The sequence below is a fragment of the Centrocercus urophasianus genome, unplaced genomic scaffold (assembly GCF_019232065.1).
Source record: "Centrocercus urophasianus isolate 14NV4802_14NV808 unplaced genomic scaffold, USGS_Curo_1.0 seq_10, whole genome shotgun sequence".
NCBI lineage: Eukaryota > Metazoa > Chordata > Aves > Galliformes > Phasianidae > Centrocercus > Centrocercus urophasianus.
The window spans coordinates 77,632,584-77,656,026 of NW_024884142.1; the positions used below are offsets into that span (position 1 = coordinate 77,632,584).

A 23,443-nucleotide genomic window follows, 5' to 3' on the forward strand; every position below is an offset into this window, starting at 1 on the left:
AAATACTAAATCATTATTTGATAAATCCACTTGATGAAAGATGGTGAAAGGCTGGCATGAAGCTAGAAAAGCTTGTCAGATCAAGCTCAGAAAAATCAATTCTGAAAAAATTGCTAGCAGAACCTTAGATAGTAAATATATCAGCAGACATACTAATTAATTTTTCATATTTGGATCAGGTAAAAGTTTGCCTTTGGAACTCAAATGCAGTGGTGACTTTCCTCAGTGGCCTTAGTAGATATGATAACAAAGTCACTATCATTTTGATGGTGGAATACAAATTATACAAACATGAAGAAAATAAGAGAATACTTTGTTTTCAGGCATGGTTTCTGTGACTACGTGAAAAGGCAGAATTTTTTTTCCTCTCTTCTCTATTTTCTTCAAATGAAGTTTACTTAACAGAAGAGAAAAATATTCAGCCAACAAATGCATGATTATCCATGTAGCACCTTGCATTTCTGTAGTCATCTTTGTTAATTATTATCTCAGCAATACAGCCTTACAAATCTTAATAGCACAGAAGAAAATATATTACTGCTTCACGCATGGTAGGAATGAGAGAAGACATAATGTAATCAATCACAACTCATACCATCTCTTTTAAAAATTTATCTCAATCATTTAAGTAACTAGAGCTATGAAACATTTTGCTCTATGGAAGTAGCACAACTTGCCTCAGGCTACCTTCAAGGCCATTTCCAAGGGTGTCTCCAATACAAATATACGGGCTGTGCAGCTTCCTAAAGAAACCTATTATTCTCTCTTGACTAAACACACTCTAGGACAACCAAGATTGTGTCCTGGGAGCTTCATTTGCATTCCTAAAATTAGATGAGATGAATTTGAGACTTTGAGTATATTCAAGTATGTGCTGCTTCCCAGCTCTCTGTGTTCCAGATAGAGATTTATCCTGTTTTCATTCCAGTTAGTCGTGAAACTTATTTTTGTAGGAGATAGCCAAACAAATGCAGATTAAGAAAAATAAAAGACCAGTATTCATTTGTCTGATAGAATTCTCCCTCTTTCGCTCTCTCTCTAACACAAACACACGCACACAGTTTGCTAGTATTTGAAGTTATACACTGTAAAACTTAGTTTTTTTCAATTATGTCATATTGCATTTTTCTGACTGCAAAACCTCCCCTCCCAACACATATCAATCAAATAGCCAGACACTTAACTGCTTCACTTGGACACACCAAATAAAAGGCTCCAAAGCATTATTCTACATTGTTTCAGGCTCACAGAAAGAGCATTTAAAAAAAACATGAAAACAACAGAGGAAAAGCTGCTACTGTAATCAGCGATGGTTGAAGGCATTTCCTGTATTTTGCTATCAAACTGGTTGTTTTTTCCATTACATGCTAAGTGAACTTTACTAAGGTCAAGACACCAAAGAAAAACAGGATCAGAATATATTTAATCAACCAGAGTTGACTACTTTAGTCTCTTTCTTTCAGATGTTTAGTCCTGGATCTCATCCCATGTCTCCAATTTTCTCCTTTAAATCACTGACGCATATATCAGGTCCTTCAAATTCCAGATTAAGATGGTTGTTTTCAATGGCATTTAACTTGTTAGGTTTACACTTACCGTAGCCTAAAGGTCAATTTGCTTCATGCTGTGTGACAATACCAATATTGTTTTAGCATGATATAACTATAACAGGGGAGACAGCTTTTCATTCAGTACTATCGCAGTACTGGGCCAAAACCTTCCTTTTTAGTTGGAAGTCCATTGTTTCTATAATGCTGCCTATTAAGATCAAGGCTAAGGTTTGAAATGACTATTAAATAAAAGTTGAAGCTACAATATATCATAGTTCAATTTGATCTAACTCTGTACATCATTATCATGCTATCATACGTGCTCTATATACAAATGGTACAAAAGTATGTAGCATTCCTATTCTGTTCTCTGACCGTATCCTTTCTCTGGAGAAAAGTTGTCCTTGTTTCTTCAAGGAATGCCAAATTACATTCTTCTATTTGTTAACACGACACAAATGTTGACACCTCCTTCAGAAATGACCAGTTCCAAATGTACTGTTGACCATGTGGAGGGAGAAGGATACCATGTTTTCCCAGCAAGTAAGGAAGCCCCATGCTCTGGTGCAGTTTTGTACAGAAAGGAGAACATTAGCCTGCCTGAGCTTTGTGATAAGACTGAAAATTGACTCATTCAGCCTTTTTAACTACCCATAGAACAAAGAACTCTTGGCCACAAAGGCCACTTGGTGCTGAAGATGGCCTCCAAAGCTCTCCTTAAGACCTGCTCTCTCCTGCAGCCCACCTTCTTTCTAGCTTTGAAGCTTCACAGTTTCTCTTTTTAATTCATCTGAAGCTGTTTACCAAAAGAAACTAATGAGATTCACATAAATCCCCATTTTTCAGCCACAGGGCTGGAACTTCAGCATACTCAAACAAGATAAGACACAGTAAAGAGGAAGAACCCTTAAAATATTAGAATTATATGCTAATAAAGGATAGTACAGAATTTATACACCCTCGATAATACTTATTCTGTGCTCTGTCAGGATGAGATGAAATAATCATTCAGAAAAAAAAAAGAAACTTCTGCAATGCTGGAATCCAACACTATAAGTTGAATTCATTAATTTTCTTTCATTTCTTTTCTGAAATATTTATCTACACCACAGACTTATAAAGAACAACATTTTCAAACAGATTACTTTTATTTTGGCAACCATAACACTGGGCATCCAATAAAGTGGCCAAAGATAGGTGACAGGGAACAAATCCTGAGCAAGACATTAACGTGCCAGCACGAATCTACAGTTCAGCTCATTTCTTTACCAGCCAAGGACCTCTGCAACTTTATAGTGCATTGAAAGTGTAAAGGAAAAGGGTTGCTGAAGGTTTTTGCATAGAGGGTTTCTTTTTATAAAAGAAACAAATGTATCAGAATTCTCTTCCTTGTGCTCCCAAGGGTGTCCCAGCAGGGAACAAACACAGCTCCTAGCAGTAAGCAGGCTTCTGTTAAAGCTCCATATCATGTTTCCATGGAGTAGAATGCTTTCTTAGCCAGAAAAAGCCCTCTTTGGTGAACTTTTGCACAGACACTGATTTTTCCAGCCTTACTTTGGCCTCAGTTCAGCCTCTTGGGTCTTTTTTGGAAAGCCTTTCCACAGGGTAGTGCTTGTAATGTTATGCAGCATGGACTAAATAACTTATATAGCATAAATGAAATGACGTAACTCAGCAAGAATTTTTCTTCAAACAAAATGCTTACTTATATGGAATCACTCGAGAAAAAGATTGTAATAATTTCTGCTTCTATTCTGATTTCAGGAGCATAGTTACATGCCTGAACATCTTTTTACCCAATCACGTGATCTGAATTGGGGAAGGTTATGCAGACTCTTACTTTAAAACTTCTTCTAAACCTACTGTATTTAGAAGGATCAAAACAGCAGCAATCAGAAAAATTTTAATAGATTTCTGCAGAAATTCTTGTGAAACCAGCTGGTTAAATCTATTCTGTTTTTAATCATTTAAAAGGATTCTTTTATACAGATATATTTGTCTTTCAAATTCTATATAGGTAATTTTCCATTATATTTGATAGAAAATTGCTGCCATAGAGGGATTCTGGGAAAACTAAGACAAAACTTTATTATTTGTCTGTAAAGTATGATGAAGATGCCAGGAAAAAAAATGGTTACTTTCCCTTCTATGTTAATCTATACATAAAATAAACCTCAGTACCACTTCAAGGTGGAGGTCACAGAAGCTTGTGATTTGCCCTAATGGTTCCAGCTGCAGCTCCAAACCTCGTTTTGATTCATAATTAAAAGAGGGTTACGTATCTTAATACATATGATACACTTTTCAAACTATAGTTGCTCAGTGAAAACAAATTATTCTCCCAGCACCTCTGACAGCAAGCTGTACAAAAAACCCCAGAGAATCTCTCCGGGCAGGAAGATCCAGCTCCAGTGTTGTTCAAATGCAGCACAAGTAGCTTCCCCAGTGTCCTCAAGAAAACACTTTCTCAGGAACACTACTTTGGCTGTAGTGCCAGCAGTATCACATCACCACTAAAAATCTACTCATATAAAAGAACTCACTATTTTTAATTAACAGAAATGCTACGGAAAGGCGAGTCAAGTGGGTTACTCCCATGAAAAACGACAGATCAAGACGTAGGAAATATACAGGTTATTCACTTTTACCAACATCAAGGTTAGCAAAGAGTGCTGTACCAATTTGCCTTTAGTTGTGAAACAGAGAGGCTACAAAGTAAGGTTCAACAGTCTAGTCCAAGTGAAAATAAAGAGGGGTTATTCTGAAAATAAGATTTAAAAGACTGAAATATGATTTTAATCTCTAATGTTTGACACTTACTGAGTAATCATTGCATGTAAATACTGAGTTCAGCAGGATTACAACATAAATTGTTCACCAAAGCAAGATATTTTTGGACAATTTCTTCACGTTAAAAAAAACCAAACAGCTGAATTTGAGCCTGAGAAACTACCTTCAAAACTTGTGTGCACCTATCCAATACAATAATACTTCAGAGTCTTGCTAACCAGATTCTTTGCTCCGACAGGATCAGAAATTATCATGTAAAACTCCCAGATACTTACGTGGGCCAAGACTAGAAAGAAACCTAATTATACATCTCACAGATGAACTATGTAACATAAAGTTTCATTAAATTATACAGTCCAATAAAGTCTCTTTGCATCCTTTTGACAATCTTAAACTACACTGAGTACAATTCAGTTCCACTGTAAAATTGCTTTGCTTTTCTGGTATCAGAAGCAGCTATTAATGTGAATGAGAATCTTGTTCTTTTTTTAAGAGGTAGTCTTCTACACAGCAGTAGCAGCCTCTATATGTCCATGTCAACCTACAACCAAATTTATTACAGATCTTTTGTTATGTATTATCACTTTCTGGATTCCAAATAAAAATACATGAACAAATGAATCTCAGAGAAAGATACTAATCAAAACACAGTATAAAACAAAACGGGAGGGAACGTTGTGCCCTCTCACAAAGACATGCATACAATGAATTAGACTCAACTTTGGCATACTGTGGAGCAAATGAGGATCCTAGTTTATGGTCTCTGTGGCCAATTTGTGGCATTGTGTTAAGACTTGAATAGTAAATGAAATATTGTAGGGCACTACCATATGATTAACAACCTGTTTGGTCCATTACTATCCACCCTGCCCCAGCCAACACCCCTTCCACTTTCTTTCATAGTCCCATGTTACTACTGCTGTAAGAAGGTGAACATAACTGCATATGACTGTTTTTTAAAATGGATCCTATAAATTAGATATGTAAAAAATAAAATACTTTTTTTCTGTGGTTCGATTTGGGGATTTTAGTCTAATTCTCTATCAGATTGGGTTTATAGAAAGTATTATTGTGTCCTAATGAGCGCCCATAGCCAAGACAGTAATTACTTACATCTGAGATTTATCGACAGATTTGTAAGTCTCAGCTTAGTAATATCAGCTAATATTTTGTTGTTGTTGTTATTACATAGCGAACTTTTAGCATGCTGTTTCAAAATGTCTTCAGGCTCTTTTGCTCATGGACAGAATAACTATGCAACTCTTTTCCTCTTGTGTCATCACAGAAATACAAAGATTTTGTTCTACTGCTCATGTATCATATAATACCACCTTATGGAGGCTGTCAAAAGAAAATCTTCAGCCTTGTAGCAAGTTGGTATACTTCTGATCTGCTGTCTGCTTCCTCACTTCATAATTCAAGAATCTTTTTTATTCAATTAGTTACTCATAAATGAGATCTGGGCCTCTTTATAATGATAACAGAGAATAATAAACTGCACAGTCCCCTTTGGATTTATTAGAAATTATTAACAAATAAAGTGGTAGACATTTGGTATGCCTTTTTTATTTCCTCAGTATACAGTACCATAAACACTTGCTGTCCACTTACTGGTGGTTAACTTTAGGTAAATATGTACTCAGGCAGTTTCTTAACTGCATATTATTTTTGTTCTACAAGTACTCCTTTAGAGCTGTTTCAGATTTATTGATGTTTGGAAGCTTTTAAATATCCATTACCCACTTCACTGACTGTAGCAATTCAATCTGACTCATTTGTGTTTGTTAGAATATATTTAGGCATTTTTTAAAATGGGTGTTAGTAGACCGTAGGATCTCCCTTGAAAACCTTATAATAAATCAACTAAATAGTTGCTGAAGTGCTATAATGTTTACTTGTTGCAACTTAATTTTATACTTAATATTCCAGGTTTTGCACACACAAAGTTCTTCTGCTCAGGTTGTTAGTCAGCTAGCTTTCTTTGTTTCTTTTTCTTAGGGCATTTCTTCTACGTTATTCAGTTTCATGCCAAAGTGCAACCATTCCACACGCTACACTGCTAAGCCTTCTCATCCTTTCCTCCCCTCTGAATGGCAATCATATGCCTAAGACTGGAATACCTCATGAAGAGTATTTTTACAGTTTTTACTGTCAAATCAACATTAAAATATACACAACTGCACGTACTATTTGCATTTGACATACTTCGAAGAACTGTATTTTCTGACAGTTTCATACATCAGAAGGAGTAAATTAAAGCCTGGAGGAGAAGATACACCTATGTAAATATAGGCATTATTTCTCCCCCCTCTTTCACTGTTGTTTTGCAAGACTGACTAATGGAAACAAATTCCAGAAGCAGGAGGCAAGAAATGAACACGTATCCGGCAAGTACATTGGAAGAAGTCACACTGGAGCTTCTCTTTATACACTGAATATTACCTTTTTTTTCTCTTTTCAAAGAAAAAAATCTTTATGTTGTCAAAGTAAGCAATCTGCTTATTTTTCACTTATCAGGGTTGTGAGGCCTACCTTCCATCTTTACATTTGTTTTTCAATCTGCCCACAGTATGAGAACTGCCCTGCTTGGTTCCATCTGCCCCTGCATGTTTCAGGGTTCAAATAGCCCCAGGCCTCCTGTAGCAGTCGCAAGGAGAACAGAGGTGATCAACATGTGCAGCTCAGACAGCAACACTTAACTGAAGCTGTGACAGCAGGAAGATCCTTTTCTATCACTGTATTTTTGCCCCTGGCTGCTGCTCTGGGCAGTTGCATGTTCGGAACCACTGGCAGCAAAGGACAGAACTGACATTAATTTTGCCACAGGAAAGCAAGCTGAGTGACTCTTTACACTCCGGACTTGGTACTCCTCAGCTTTCAGGTGATTTTCAGCACACTCCTGACCACCTGATCTATTCTGTTCCATTTTCCGATTCTCTGGTTACACTGCACCTAGTCCGTTCAAGGTCTTTCTGATGTAACCCCCGTACTGTTTATTCTAGTGGCAGCAAAGAGTTTGAAGCACTCCCCAAAATGCTGGGTTCCTTACCATCTGCCTTTTCTCTGGTTCAACTCTTTTGGACATTATATTTAACTATTAGAGAGCAGTATTATTTCTGTTCTCTTACATAATATTATGAAGTTGCCAGCAAAATGGATGATTTTAATATTTTCAAAAGTTTCAATGGTTACACAGCTACGTTGCCATTCAGATTAGCTAAATTCTCCTTTTCCATTGCCATTTGCAGGGATGAGCAACATATTTTTTTGTTTTTAAACAATAGTGAGGACTTCTTTTTCAAAGTAAACATTTTTGTAATGATTAAAATTGAACCAAAGGGTCCTAAATCATACAGGAAACTGCACAATACCCACATATGAGTAGTCTCACAGAGTCAGAATCAGCCTATGAGTACAGTGATCTGCATGCAGAGATGTTTGCTGGAGCAGTGTCTAAGAGATAAGCTGTTTTATAAGCAGGGAGTGCAAAGTGGGGGGAAGAGGGGTTGAAGAGACTAAATGCAAACCTTGAGCCAAATATAGCGAGATTCTAATCAAAACATAGAAGCCATACGTAAATGCCCTCATCAAAATGTGTTATCCAATTTTTTTTTTTTTTGAAAGGTGGTTTAGTATATTTAAAATTTTAAAAATGCTAAAGAGGGTCCTTGCAAATTTTCATCTAACATTTTGCTTTCCTCTCCAATTTTTCTGTTGCATCCAAGAGCATGACAAACACTCTATGAAATGCTTGTCACCTTAGAACTACATTTGCTGTGCCCTTTTCTGTATTACTGTGAGACTTTGGCAGAAGCAGTTAATGGCATGCAAAAAAGGCAAAGCCTCACCCTTAACATGACATAGTTTCAACACCGCTGCAACTGAGTTATAGAAATATTTTCCATTGTTTGAAGACAAACATGACTGAAGGGCACAGCAAAATTCAGTCCTATCATTTGTCGGTTTGCAGCAGAATCAAATTTAGGAAGGAACTTCAGAGTTTTAATGCAAGGAGAAACAAAAACATTTTTTTCCTTCTCTTGGAAAATTGAAGATTGTGGCTTTGTTTGGAACCAGTGTACGTGTTTCTGGAGAAACAAAGCTATGCCTCAGTGCTTTCGGGAAACTGGAGGGATTGCCTTATGTTGGTACGTTTCAGTTTTACATGTGCTGTAACTCTCGTGATTTTTATTCTGTATAGGCTTCCCTCAGTTAAGATCTTCTTATCAAATGCAGAAAGATAACACATTTTTCCTGTTATAAAAACAAAAGCATAAACATCAATCATCTAAAATCACTGACATTTATCCAGAAATAAATATAAACATTCTCTATAGCATTTAGCTGCCATTATCTGCTCAAAAGTGCTGTTGGCCTTTCTACTGAGAGTACCGGAACATGGCTGCCCTCGCTGGAATGTAAACTTGGCATTAACTCTGGCAGATTCTCACTCCCCGCCCTCTCTCATTTAATATTAACCCACTCCTATACTGTTATCAGAAGGTAAAGGTCATAGCTTTATTTACAGAATACAGCACTATACAAACGGTCATTAAACAAGAAAATCTTGCATCAAATAAACATGAAGCAAAAAAACAATGCTGACCTTGCTACTGGGAACTCCCCCTAGAAGTACCTTGTCATTCCCCAGATGAGATCAATGTTGCTGCTCTGTCCTTCTAACTATTTACTGCCCAGCACTGCTCCTCTGCATACCCGACTCCTACGCAAGCGCCAACTAAGGATTTTCTTATGTTACAAAACCAGGAGAAATTTAGAAAGCATTTTACTGTTGGCAAGACTGCAGGGTTCATATCCTATTCCCACAGTCTTTACTCATTCTTCCACAGCTGGAAACCTTGTCAAAGGCTCTCCTATCCAGCAAGCATCCTTTAGCACAAAGCAGAAGCTAGGCAGATGGCAGGGTGGACACCCTGGGTCCGAATGCCAGAAGCCTGGGAACCAACCCTTCTTCCTGCTTCACATCTCCCTCGGCCCAGCTCCTCTCCACCCCAGCCCACTGCCTTTTCCTGCGGGAAGACATTCTGCTTATTTATGCATTTCATGACTGCTGGTTTGCCTAGACCCATCAAGAAAAAGTGCAAAGAGGCCACTGAATAAAATCCCATCAGAACTCCCACCTGGTTTGGGAAACTCCGACCATACAGAGCAGAGCACACATGTACCCTGGGCCACAAATCTGGCAGGAAGAGTCAGTCCGGTAATGCAGCTTTGGCAGCAATCCCTGGGTGCTCTGGGACTCAGCCATACACTGCAGTGCAACTCATGCCTTGCCTCCTGCTGTCATGGAAGGGGATGGAAATAAATTGCTTATTGCTCACTTGAGCCAAAAGTAAACTAGCTTCTCTGTAGCAGACTCTTGCAATGGGCAGTTTAGAAGGGGAAGGGTCAGATTTCAGAATATTGCTGCACTTATGTCTGAGTATGCTCTATGGGGTACACGGTCTTTCTTGCCCTTGTTCATAGACCATGGCTCAAGAAGCAATTTAATTGTTTAGGCTAACGGTAAGATGATCTTTACATACTTACAAGCACGTTCAATATGCTCCCTGCCTCCTAGTTTGAGTTCTGTATTTTAAAGAGTCAAAAAATGGAGGGAGAGGGATTTTATTTGGTTGCTGCCATTCAGAAATAACACAGTGAGGTAACATGGGAGAATGACAGCTTTTAAGGTGTTAACCACTGACCATGCAACATTTTCATCAGTGTAAATATAACTCCTCGTTACTTTGCCAAGGTTGCACTGAATCATACGACCAATACTGAAGTCAGACTTTCTAAATATTCTTGTTTCAAGTAAAAACACACTAATGAAAGTGCTTTTACTTTTAGATAGTTCTTCCCACTGAAACACCAATGCGTGCTGATGGATGGGAATGCTGAGAGAACTGATAATCCAAGAAAAAATTGAGTTAGTGTTCAAGTAAGTTTTTAGAGTATTTGTGTAAAGAAAAAAAAAAGCCTGGAGGGATTAAAGGATTGGCACCAGAATATTAATATTCACTTTCTCCTCAATTTGGAGTTAATATATCCTTCATTGCAACCAACACACTAATTACAGAGTTCACAGAGCCTCAGAAAGCTACAGCAAGTTACAGGATGGATTGCTACTTCATATTGTTGAGCAACATGATAACCCAAAGTTATGAATACAAACTCCTCTGTAAACAGATGCTGGGCAATCTGAAGGCAATGTCTTCTCACAGACCTTACATTTGAAACCAAAAGAATCATAGAATCATAGAACGGTTTGAGTATGAACAAACCTTTAAGATTATGTAGTTCCAACCCCACTGCGATAGGCAGGGACACCTCCCTCTAGACCAAGTTGCTCAAAGCCCCATCCAGCTGTGCTTGAATGCTTCTGGGGGGCAGCATCCACAACCTCTTTGGCAACCTGTTCCAGTGTCTCACCACTCTCATGGTAAAGAATTTCTTCCTAGTATCTAGTCTAAATCTACCCTCTTCCAGTTTAAAACCATTTCTTCTCCTCTGTTGCTACACGCCCTTAGAAGATGTCCTTCCTCAGCTTTTTTTGTAGGCCCCCTTCAGGTACTGGAAGGCCTCTGTAAGGTCCCCTTGGAACCTTCTCTTCCGCAAGCTGAAGAGCCCCAGCTCTCTCAGGTGGTCCTTTAGGAGATCTCACAAGAGCAGAATGGAGGGTCAGAATCACCTCCCTTGACCTGCTGATCAAGGTCTCTCCTGATGCTACCCAGGATACAGTTGGCCTTCTATGCTGCAAGAGCACATTGCCAGATCATGTTGAGTCTTTCATCAACCAACGCCCCCAAATCCTTAATGTCAGGGCTGCTCTCAAGTCATTCTCCACCCAACCTGTATCTGTACTTGGGATTGCCCCAACACAGGTGTAGGACCATGCATTTGGCCCTGCTGAATTTCATGAAATTGGCATGGACCCACCTCTCAAGCCTGTTCAGATCCCTCTAGATAGCACCCATTCCCTCTGATGTGTCAGCTGCATCACTCAGATTGGTGTCATAAAGAATGAGTTAAACCAAAAAAGGTGACGTTATTTTTCCAGTCGAGATATTTTTAATCCTCTCTGTTAAACTGAAATTGTTTATACTTAGTTTCCTTGTTCTGCATTTCAGAGACAGCATTCCACAGAATTATATGAATGGTCTTGCACTATGCTGGAGGTCACCATGATATGCAAATGTTGGCCACTGAAACAAGATCTGCAATATACTCAATTATTCTGTCTATCAAATATTAACAAGGGATGCTGGTTTGTGCGTTCATGAGCTGGTGCCCCATCCTCAGACTGATGTTGTTGCCTGAGGAGACATCAGTTCCTTGCATGTATTTCAGGCCAGAATGGGCTATTGTATCATCTCACTTGGAAATGAGAGCCAGAGTCATTCACATAAGAATTCCTGTACTCAGCCCAGCACTTGCAGGTTAAGTGAGAACTGGTCTCATTTACACATCTGTGAGATGTGCACCACGATGCAGTATAGGGTCAGTATAAGGAGGAAGTAAGGAAGTGGTGGTTTCTTAATAACCATTTTGGTATACCTTGCTTGTGTGAGAAGACACATGAAGCTGATGATAACACCAGTCTCCAGAGATAAGTAACAGTGAATATAGACCACAAACTTTCTTCATTGAGTTTTAAGTCCAATTCAGCTTGTAAGCAACATGAGATTCATAGTATTGCCCTTTATTCCTGAAGTTTGGATACATTTTTTCAGAATGGTGCAATCGCACAACACAAACAATAACAGCCAGAAACAGAGACAGAAAGTTTGGATATTCTGATTGACTCTACCTGTACTGTCAGGCCCAAACTTGACACGTGCCTGAATAGTGCAAGCCAGATTAGAGGGAAGGTGGAAGGGATAAAGTCTATCTATCACGCAGTATGAATATAGTAATAGCAGAATCTTTATTTGTAAAAATTGTGAGCTTAATCTTTACTTCCAATATAAACTCCATAAACAAAAGGAAGGTGCTTAACTCCAGCCAGCACATGGATAATTGGATCAGCCTGGGAACAGCTGTGCCAGTTGCTAAGATGTGAACCTACAGAATAATTTCTATTGCCAAACAGGGAGCTGGCTTTCTCTTTGAACTTCAGGGGAAATGAGGATAAACTAGTTATTAAAAAAGATGATCATTTAGTATCATCATAGCACTTTCTAAAAATCTAGCCAACAAGCCAAAGCATGAGCTAAAGCTAGCTATTTACTTCCAAAAATATAACTATGTTTAGTTCCAAACAAATACTTCCACATACATGGCTGAAAAAAGATCAGAAGCTACAGCAGCTATTTTGAAACCTGCATTTCCATCAAACATCTTAGTTTATTTATATGTTCCCCATTTTCCTTGAAGTATTGCCCACATAAGCACCATTTCCCACTTTGGAGAATACCCATTAATTTCATACCACAATGTTTTTTCTAGAGATATAATTACACAGAAGACAAGTATTCTTTATTAAAATTTCTGAAGGCAGGTTAGGTAGTTATGACTAGTAGTTATTCAAGAGCATAGGGTTTTTTTTCTTTTTTTTTTCTTCCTTTTTTTTTTTTTTTTTTCTCTTCCCTTGTTTGCCAGCTAATAGAAGTTTAGGAGAATGGAAGAATGACTTGATCCCAGTGCATTTTTCATATTGTAATAAGTGAGGCAAAAAGATTCCCAATAGTCAGCCCAAAACTGATTCCCAATAATCATGTCCAGGTCTTCTAAAAGCCTGGGCCAAACCAAATACAACTACACGTATTCTTAATGTTCCTCTTATTGCTTTTTACAGTCACTACTTTCATTCTATAATACATGATATTTCTCTTCTTTTGCCTCTTCTGACATTACACCCAATATAATATGCCACATACAATTTTTGCATTTTTTTTTTTTCTGTAGCGTGCCACAGACATGTCAGCATAGTTTCTGAATCAGAAGTTGAGAGAATCTTATAAAGTTTAAATCACGAAGCACTGTTTCATCACAATGACATTTTTCTGGGGATCAAAGTATTTTGAATCTAACAAAAAGTCACAGCAAGAACACATAGACACCAGGTGACTCAATGCCAGAAGCCAACACAGTAGACATACACTACTACACATACAGAAGCTACACATAAGACAAGGAGAAATGGTGGGAGAAAAGAGAATAAGAGGAGTGAAAAGAGGATGTAGTTAAAGGATGGGAGAAGGGAAGGAATAAGAATAATAAACTCATATAAAGATGTTAGAAGCTAATTTTACCAATTTGAATTTTGTTTCTTGCTGTTTCAAAGAAATCACTGCACTGCACTGATTGCTGATTACAAAGTGTCTAAATTCCAGCTTTCGGAAAGAGAAAATAAGCTCAAGTCTCCTCATGGAAAAAAAAAATCCTCAAAATTCTTCACTTTTTAAAGCATCCAACTTGTCTGACCCCTTCTAGTGGATACTTAGAAAATTTTGAAACTTCCACATTCTATTATCTAAATGTACAAATATATGGCTTTGAAAATAAATGCAAAGAAGGAGCAAGAAATATTCTACAGGTAAGGAAGGAAAACATGTATTGGTTATTCAACACTTGAAAATAGATGTATGTCAAGCGGTAGAGAATAAACTCCAACCCTTTACACAAACATCATACCAGTATTAATAAAAGATCACAGTATTACAGAACTACACGGGATGTGAGGAACCTCTGCAGATCATCTAGTCCAACCCACTGCTAAAGCAAACGCCCTTACAGCAGGTTTCACAGGAAAGAATCCAGATGGCTTTTGAATATCTACAGTAGAGAAGATTCCACAGTCCTTCTGGGCAGCTTCTTTCAGTGCTCTGTCACTCTCCAAGTAAAGACATTTTTCATTATGTTTGCATGGAACATTGTATGCTCCTGTCTGTGTCCACTGCCTCTTGTCCTATTGCTAGGCAACACTGAAAAGAGCCCAACCTCATCGACATGACTCCTGCCCTTTTGATATTTATTATAACTGTTTGTGAGACCCCCTCTCAACTTTTTCTTCTCCAGGCTGAATAGCTCCAGAGCTCAGCATTTCCTCAGAAGGGAGATGCTCCAGGTCCCTCAACACCTTGAGTCTCTCTGCTGGGCTCTCTCTAGAAATTTCTCACCTTTCTTGAACTGAGGAGCCCAGAACTGAGGGGGAAGATGAAGAGCTAGAGTAAGTTTTCTGAAGAAGACTAAATTTTGACTCAAGGTCTCTTTTCACAGTAATTCCCATTTTCTTTACAAGATTCAATCTCCTGATGTTTTTGATGTTTCTGGAAAGGAGATTCTTTTTCTGGGAAGTTTCATCCCAGGTGGTAAGAAAGCCAATGGCTTCTTACTGAAGTTGTTGCTTAGTCCTGGTTATCAAACATTTATAATTCACTTTTAATTTCTAATACTTTTGAAAGCAGCATTAACACAAATCCAGGGATGTGACAAATTCCACATCCACATCATGATGCTTCTGCTTAAGAAATGTCAGAATGTCTGCCCTATTCAAATAAAAAATGATCACCCAGAAGAGGGTAAGAATATAAAAATTGTTTGAATTTATTTACTAGGTAGGTCAGACTTCTGTCACAAAATCTGTAATCCACTCTGTTTGTGAAAGCCTGAATTTGTCGTGAGCACTGATAGTCTGCTGACAGCAAACAAAATGGAAGAAATGGATAAAATGTCAAGATAAAGGATTTATCAGGTGAATTGAGAACAAGTTGAAATTTTTCAAAGTGAATCCTTATTTTTAATTACTATTAAAATCTATACCTAAAAAAATCTATACCTAAATACACTCTTCATAACACAACAAAACCACACTTATTTTTGTCTACACACGTGCTCAAGATTTGAGATTTGTGGGGGTGGGGGTTCAAACGGATGTGGGTTACTGGCAAGCAAATCAAAACAGTCTGCAGAGAGCCACTTCCTGCTGGTGACTAAGGCTTCACCCAAACAGTCAAGAGGAAGGGGCATACGTAAAGCATTGCAGACTACTATCCCGATTGTATCAGAGTGAAGACAACTAGGACAAACAAACTCAGGAAGTGGCAGGGAGTAAGAAAACGAGAGGAAATCTATGGCACAGAGAGGAAAGTAAAGAGATTACACTGATCTGCAGAAAGGTCACCTCTGGTTCACAACGTGCCAAGCTTTTTCAAAAACGCTTTATTTGTACTATAATACAAAACTGGCACACACAGCTGGCGACTGCTGCAGAGGCTATTCAAATGTTAACATTCTCAATGATAAACAGCCAAAAAAGTTCTATGTAAGCAAATTGGAACAAACAACTAATCTAAATCTGGTTGCTAAGAGACAGAGGATTTTAGCCAAAACCAGACCCGAGCCTCAAGAATACCTTATTTTTGATCAAAAAAGTACCTGTAGATGACGCCATGTTGGTGAAGAAACATGAGTGCTGATGTGACCTCTGCTGCATAAAAGCGGGATCGAGGTTCGTCAAATTTGCGTGAACGCTGGATTTGAAACATTAGGTCTCCTCCATTTACATATTCCATGACGAAAAAGAGGCGGTCCTGAAATTAATTAAACAGTGCTATTTAGCTAATTTCTTTTAGTCACACAAAGGACTGCTCTAAGCTGCACTTGAGGCAACTGCAGCATTTGCGTCAAGAAATGAAGGAAACAAAAGCTATGATTCTGAAAAAGCTAACAACCAAAGCCTTCAAACCTAAAGAAAACGAGACAAGATCTCAAAGTGAAAAGACAAAAATTGAATAGAATCAAAATGTATTAATAAGCAATATGCAGACACACACCCCTCCATGCATCAACATATAAGTAAGGAATTACAAGCAATTTCAAGTAATAACATAGACCCTTAAATGCTGCTGCTTGTTCTTTAATTTCGCCGTAATGATAAAGAGAGAAAGTCAATTTCATCAACTACTGAAGAGCTTCAGAGGAAATTTCAGGGTCCTTATTTCTTCTCTTATCTCTTATCAGCTAGCTACTTTGTCTACAAAATATCTTTCTCAAGTTATGTACAAATGAAATAGAATGGTTAAGCTATACAAATCAGTGCTGCCAATCCCTTAACACACTCATGTAACTTTTTAAATTGCCTCACATTCTCACAAGGCACTGAAATATAACTACACCATTAAAATATATATTGAGTTCTTTTTATTTACTTCTGATCCTTATCACTTCACAGTTGAAGGTTTCGAGTCTTACTCCATGGAGAACCAGAAATGAATTTAATTTGTGAGCAGCAGCTGAGATTTTCAGATAACCACCACATCTTGTCATGTTTTAGAAAATGAAAAAATCCAGAATTCAAGTATTCAGCAAAACAGAAGTGAGAACAATAGTAGATTAAAAAAAAAAAAATAAAAAATCAAACAAACAAAAACCCCAACAACCTCAACATCTTAAAACATTTAGGATGTACACTGACAATGTAGATGCAGACATAAGTAAAGAAATGACACATATCCACTCAGTATAATTTAAGTCCTACATTTTAGCTGTTTCTTACTGATTTGCACAGTTTACCCTAATCCGTGCTAACAGCTTTAAATTCTCAGCTCTGCACATTCACCCTGGGTTTGTAAGTCTACTACCAGATTATTTATTTTTGTATTGTTAGCTACCTACGTCTGTACGTGCAAGAATTTAGAGGTGGAAGGAACTCTCATGTGACATGAGAACAGGTCCAAACATATAAAGGTCTGCATTAGCTCATGGGAAACAAACATTTTGTCCTCTGGTCACACAGAACACTGGTTTTCAAACATGGGACCAGGTAACAGAGCCCCTCTCCAACTTCCAGTTAACACTGCAATTTAACTCTGGCTCGTGGTGTCTGCTTGAAGAAAAAGAGACAGGATGCAGCATTGCTTTGGACAAACAAAACCAACAAGATGGAACTTAATTAGTTTCCTACCAGTGAATCCATTCCTGCAGACTACACAGTCTATAGATACGAGTACAGAAATTCATAAATGTTTTCTGTTTGCCTTTAATCATCTACTCTAGAGCTCAGATTCAAAGCTCAGAACTTAAAATATACCTAACCTTAAATATACACATTAATCCTGAACATTAAGTGCCTTAATACCATGTCTGTCTATCAGGGTTGTTTCCTGGAGGAGGCTAGATATGTTGGGCTTACCTTTTGGCACTTACAGAAAGAGGATGCAGAAAAAATCTTGTGCCTTTCCACCCATATCTTGGAGATACAAAACTTTCAAGATCACGATGCAGATCACTTAACCTTTTCAGAGGGTTTAAAAACCACTTTTTTTGCTTTCTTTCTGAAAAAATATGGGTGCCTGTGTAGTGCCTCTGATTTCCTTCTGGAACCTATGAGAATTACAGCTTTGCTTTTAAAGGAAATCTGAGGAAATCTCAGATGGCCTTATGATTTCAGAAGTTGGTGGTTAAGGATAAGACAATACGCAGTCAGCTTTGCAATAGAGAAGTAAAAACCTTGATGTTACTGGTGTTGTCATGTAACAAAAGAAGATAGAACATCTCTAAGCAGAAGATACAGGTATTGTCCTTCATTAGGCTCCTCATCACCATGCTAGAGGCAGACCTCTGGTGAGTACTCCTGGTAGGAGTATTGCTTTGCAACATGTTGCAACACATTATATCTTACATGGAAAGATACAGCGCAGTGTTTCATGCACAGGAACTATTTGGACTGAAACATTTGGCTGAAACTTGCTGAAACTGAACACTCATGTTGCTATTTTAAATTTTCCAAATAGGTTGCCAGTGATGCACAAAAGTAATTGCTGGCATAGAGAACTTTTTAGATCAGGGCCATTTCCTAACAGATCAGTATGCATATTTAATCACTTTTATATTGGATGCTTCTAATTTTGAACCAAACAGAACCAATGTGGTTTTTTTTTTTTTTTTAATTTGTTTTTTGTTTGTTTGTTTGTTTGTTTTAATATCCACTAAACATCTAACTAAATTCTAAATATCATCTGGATTGTTTAGTGCAATATCCTGCCATCAGCTGATCTGAGCGAAATATTTAGTAGCTGCTCCATTACCAGAGCTGGACTGTGCAATTCTCCTCTTCCCTATTGTAATTATGATTAATGATGTAATTATGAGTAACCGTGACATTCTCAGCTTAGTTAACCATCTCTTCAAAAGTATACCAACCAAAACTTCAATTTATAAATATATGATTGAAATCACTCTTCAGTTGTATTTTTCTGCTGTTCATTTCTATTTCAAATTATTTTCCTAGCTTCTCTGAGTGCACATTTCAGCTTCCTAATCAGAATTCATAGGAAATATGAGCACTTTAAAAATTCTTTTCTCTGTACTGTGTCTAGGAAAACGTTTGATTTTTAGAGAAAGGAAATACTAATTCTCAAGCACAAAAAAAGCCATACACAACATACACGTGTACAGCAGGCTGAAGTTTTAACATTAGAAGACAGTAATTTTTGGATGAAATATAACTAGTCCCCATAAAAACTACTGTCCTAAATCTACTCTCTCTTCTGCTTCATTTTTTTTCCTTTCTTTCTTTTCGTTCTTTTTCACTTTTTGTTATTCAGGACAACGATATAATCTGCTAGGACTCAAATATACATGGAAAGAGGATGCAAGAGAAGAAAACATCTTATGAACTTCAGCTGAAATTGGTAAGTCCATTTATTTTTTCCATCATTCTCACATCAACTAAAACAGTCACAATTTTAATTCTTGCTAGGTAAACTTTTTTCCTTATCTTTAATCAGAAGTTAATGGTCAATATACAATTTCTTACCACTCTGAATATATGCTTTCTACCAGACCCAATAAAACCATTTTGAGTTCCGTAAGGACAGGATTTCATCCTCAAATAGTAGTTTTCAAGTAACTGAATTAAGTTTCATTCTAAATATTCTATGCATCATGCTACAAAGATCACCAGGATATAATAAAGTATTTAAGTGCGAGACAATGGAGTGAATGCCCCAAAGAATTATGCATTCTTGAAGAACAACATAGTGTTTACTTTGTTAAAAATGAGATACAAGTTATGACTTTATTATTGATTCTGTTCCAAAAGAAAATTGAATTGAATTTGGACTGCATTATTTTTGGACTACTTTTTCATAGTATCTGAGAAGTATGTTTTGGTGAACAAAATAAATGTAAAGTAGTCCTGGGAAATATTTCATTACATAAACTGAAATAAAAGGGAAGATCAGAAACAAAGACGTTGCAGATTAATACTCTCTTGGCATCTATAAAGCAAAAAATGATGCAAAGTAAGTCTATAGGCTCTCTGAAGAAATTAGATTGTTTTGGAGGGTTTATTTTAGCTCTTAATCATACCTGCTTTTCATTGAGTTTTTGGAAAGGTATGGTTGAATGAGAATACTTAAAGTAATAAGTGGAAAGAAAAACAACAGAGAACGTGGATAAGAGATTTTAAAAGTGGATATGAAGCAAATAGGCTAGAAATCAAGACAAAAAAAGAAGTCAACTTTACTTTGTATTTTCATAGTATTTTCTGACTCTTGTTTTAACCACTATATTTTAATGCATGACTGCCCGCCTTAACACCTCTATTATCCCATACTTTCCTCTTGACTTTCTTAATTTCAATAGTCTTCTGGATGCTTTGTGTTTTCCTAACTGGACTCCAAAAGAGACTCCTCTAGCCTTTGTCACTATCACAATTGGGTGAGAAAGCCCAGTTTTCACTTAACGCAGGAATTTGATTTCATCTTCTCTCTCTTTTTTTACTCCTCTATTTGCACCTAAATTTTGGTTCTCATCCTCTTTGTCATTCAAAGAAGCCTTTCTTTTAGCTCTACAGAAACTCTTCTAACACCTTACCCTTTATTCTGATTACTATCCATTACTTTCCCTCTTCAAAACTGCTTTCTCTAATTTTTACTTGTATTTACAGATATTTTATTAATATCATTGCTATATTAAGTCATCCTCCCTCTGTTGACACTTCACATTTACTTGGCTTTAAGTTTTAAATGTTCCATTGGACAGAGCTTCTATATCTTGTTTATTCTGGAATAACGTGTAAATTTTCAATTGGAAAAAGTGAGGCGATTTCCAGAAACATCAACAATAATAAACTCTCAGGTCATAACAAACTCAATTCAGATCCTTTCCGTGGAGGTGTGATTAATGACTAAGGTCTTCCTACTACCAAGACCAAATAATCTTGCCAATCAGTTTTGATTTCACAGATGACACTGCACAGCGTATTATTTGTTTACCATTGTTTAGGAACTGACTTCTACGTAAACCCTCCATGAAAGTCTAGACACGGAATGACTTTGATGTAGTGTTTACATTAATTATTGTGTAGCCCTTTAAAGATATTTTTCAGTTGTTATCCATTAACCTGTCTGATCTTTGTTTGTTTGCCAATTAAAATCTCCTTAACATTAGATTGGAGCTTAAAGACAATGCATGGATAGACAGAAGGCCAAATACAAATAACACTCACAATCTGAAGAACACTTTTTTTTTTTTTTTCTTTTTCCTTTTCAAACAACTCTTATCAACTGGGGGACCCAAAATGCAGTTCAGCAGAGACTCGTTGAAATATCACAGAAAAAAAAAAAAAAAATTAAGTCTGTCTCTTAATTCTAAATAGGAAATGTATGTCCATGCTGCAAGCCTGAAAACAAATCTTTTCACTGTTTTTTGTTTTTCAGTTCATCTCTTACAACATTTAAAACATCAAACATGCACATCTTAAGTAACATTTGCTGTTGATTAGCCTACTCAAAATACTAGTTTTTCTATCATTTATATTTCTCATACAATTGAATGTGAATAAATTCTTCCTGATTTTCTTTAGATTCCTAAACTAAGTTCTTTGTGTGAATACACTATTTTCCACTCAGTTTCAGAAAGCTGAATTAGCTTTCTCCAGAGGCTACTGGAATTTATCATGGAAAGTAATACGTATATTAAATACAGGTAAATATAAATACAAAATAGTTCATATTCTAGTAGAGTACTGTTACATAATGGGATGTGCTCTGCCAGTAAACTTGTTACCAAAACAAAAGTCAAAGATATAACTTTTATTGCACAAGAAATCAAATAAACATGTCACAGCCTTGGAATGCATTGTCAGATGATATTTTATTCATATCATCCATGTATAGAATTCTTTTCCAACTAGTACAAAACTGTGGTTACTTAACTCTATTTAAACAGGATGATCAGTTTGTTTAAAATTACCTAAAACTGCAGCAACTGTTCCACCCCTCAGAACTTGGATAAACACTTCCTTCTTCTGATGGAAATTACACATGCACATTGTACACAAAACTAAAAGAAAATCTTCAGACCTGAGCAGAAGAGTAACTAGAGTAGACGACTCATCTTCCACAATCAGAGCATCAGGAGGGACAAATATAAAAACAAGAAAAATTCTTTCCCTTTAATTTAGTTCCCCCTTGAAATTTAGAGTAACAATTCTCAACAAGATACTGTGATACATAATCTGTCTCTGACTTCAGTGTTTATTCTCATATAATAGCTAACTGTGATATTTATCTTGTTTTGTAGCAATGTTTTCATGGAGCTCCAAATAAGCTGGTGACAATTTCTGTGAATCCTGGATTTTGTGGAATAAATGCCTGTTCATAGGAACTGATACCTTACATTTCCCAAGAACTACAAATATATGATTGGTATTTTCCAGTTAAACAAAGTTTTTTTATTACATTTTTTTTCTTTTTTTTTGCCAGCTAGAAACTTCAAATTTCTCTTAAGTTTTCTCTTAAGTTGGTGAATACTGTTATAGCTAGGGCTTCTGCTCAGTTTCACTCAGCTTTCCTCAGCATTTAAGTGAATTCTTTTTTTGTTACTGCTCTTGAAAGATGCCCTTAAAGTCAAAATGTAAACTGGAGCATCTAAGACCCATACAAAGAAGCCTTGCAAGGCCATCTATCTTATTCTGCAGATAACAGGCAGGCTGCACCTAGGCCAAGGGGAACTCTAACCTTCTCAGTGCTGCAAGTCTGTCTCTTGGGGGCTGTGGCCACTGGTCTAACTGCAAAGGTGAACTGGATTTTACTTGCCCCACAAAGAGCTAAGAACAGAAACAGCAAGTCTCAATTAGTCTGATCTGCTGGAAGGAAAGTGGTTTTGTCTGCACTGCATTGCAGTGGGGTCTCCTGCCATGCCAGAAATGTCCTGTCCCCTTCTCCTCTCCATGCTGGGAAGACATCAGCAGCAGAAGCCAGCAATGGGTGGCGTTCTTTGAACCTATTCTGCCTCATGGGGGAGAAAAACACACACCTAGAAATTGAATCAATTCTTGACATTACTCCAACTAGCTCTTACAATCACCACTGATAACGATTCCTTGACCTCCACTGTCATTCTGTTGCTGTTCTTGAGAAAATACCGCTTCAAACTGTTTTCATTGCTGCAATTTATTTGCATTGCCTCTTGCACTTAGCTTAGTCAAAATACGAGTTCCTAGCTGCACTGCAAGTAACATATTGCTTTCAGAGAAGCTATTCAGTGCTCTCCAGATTTGTTTCTCATGTAAAGAGCTGATTATTTTTACAGATTTTACAAACTGATCACAAAACATCTCCATTCGTAGAGACCTCAGAACCAGAGGTTCTCAAAATCTTTACACTGTATTACTACAAAAACTTGCATTCTAGCATTTACTGAACTATAATATGAGTCACTGGAAAAGAGTCTTTAAGCAAGTTGTTTGCTTGAGATCTCTAATGGAAATAATGCAGGCCTGGTATGTTGCTCTTGTCATGGAAGATTTATGTTGCCTCCCTGTGGAATACCAATTCCTAGAAGAGAATGCAAGTTTTAGCATGTTTTTCATGCTCCTAACAAATCCCACAGCATTATTTAAAAAAGAAACTATAGCTAATCTATACACATTAAGATAAATTGTCTGGATGAGGTGCTGAGGAACTACTATGTACTGGCAGTAGGTCACAGAACTACAGGTTAGATTCAGAACAGGAAAAATTAGCTAGGACATCATGGCACCACCTAGTATCTTTAAAAAAATATCAAGGGATGATTAAGTTTTACCTGGACTGCCATTCAAGAATGAAGTATTGTTCAGTGATTTTTCCAAAGACAGATCAAATAAT

At 37.1% G+C, this 23,443-nt stretch overlaps 1 protein-coding gene across 2 annotated transcripts in view; it reads right to left on the reverse strand.

The window, feature by feature from the left end:
- PRKCE (protein kinase C epsilon) overlaps positions 1 to 23,443 on the reverse strand; it is a 271,209-nt gene that overhangs the window by 36,902 nt on the left and 210,864 nt on the right. For both annotated transcript variants that reach the window (XM_042811519.1, XM_042811528.1), the window contains exon 11: positions 15,723 to 15,877. In XM_042811519.1, coding sequence (XP_042667453.1) covers positions 15,723 to 15,877 — 155 coding nt within the window. The remainder of the gene's footprint in view (positions 1 to 15,722; positions 15,878 to 23,443) is intronic.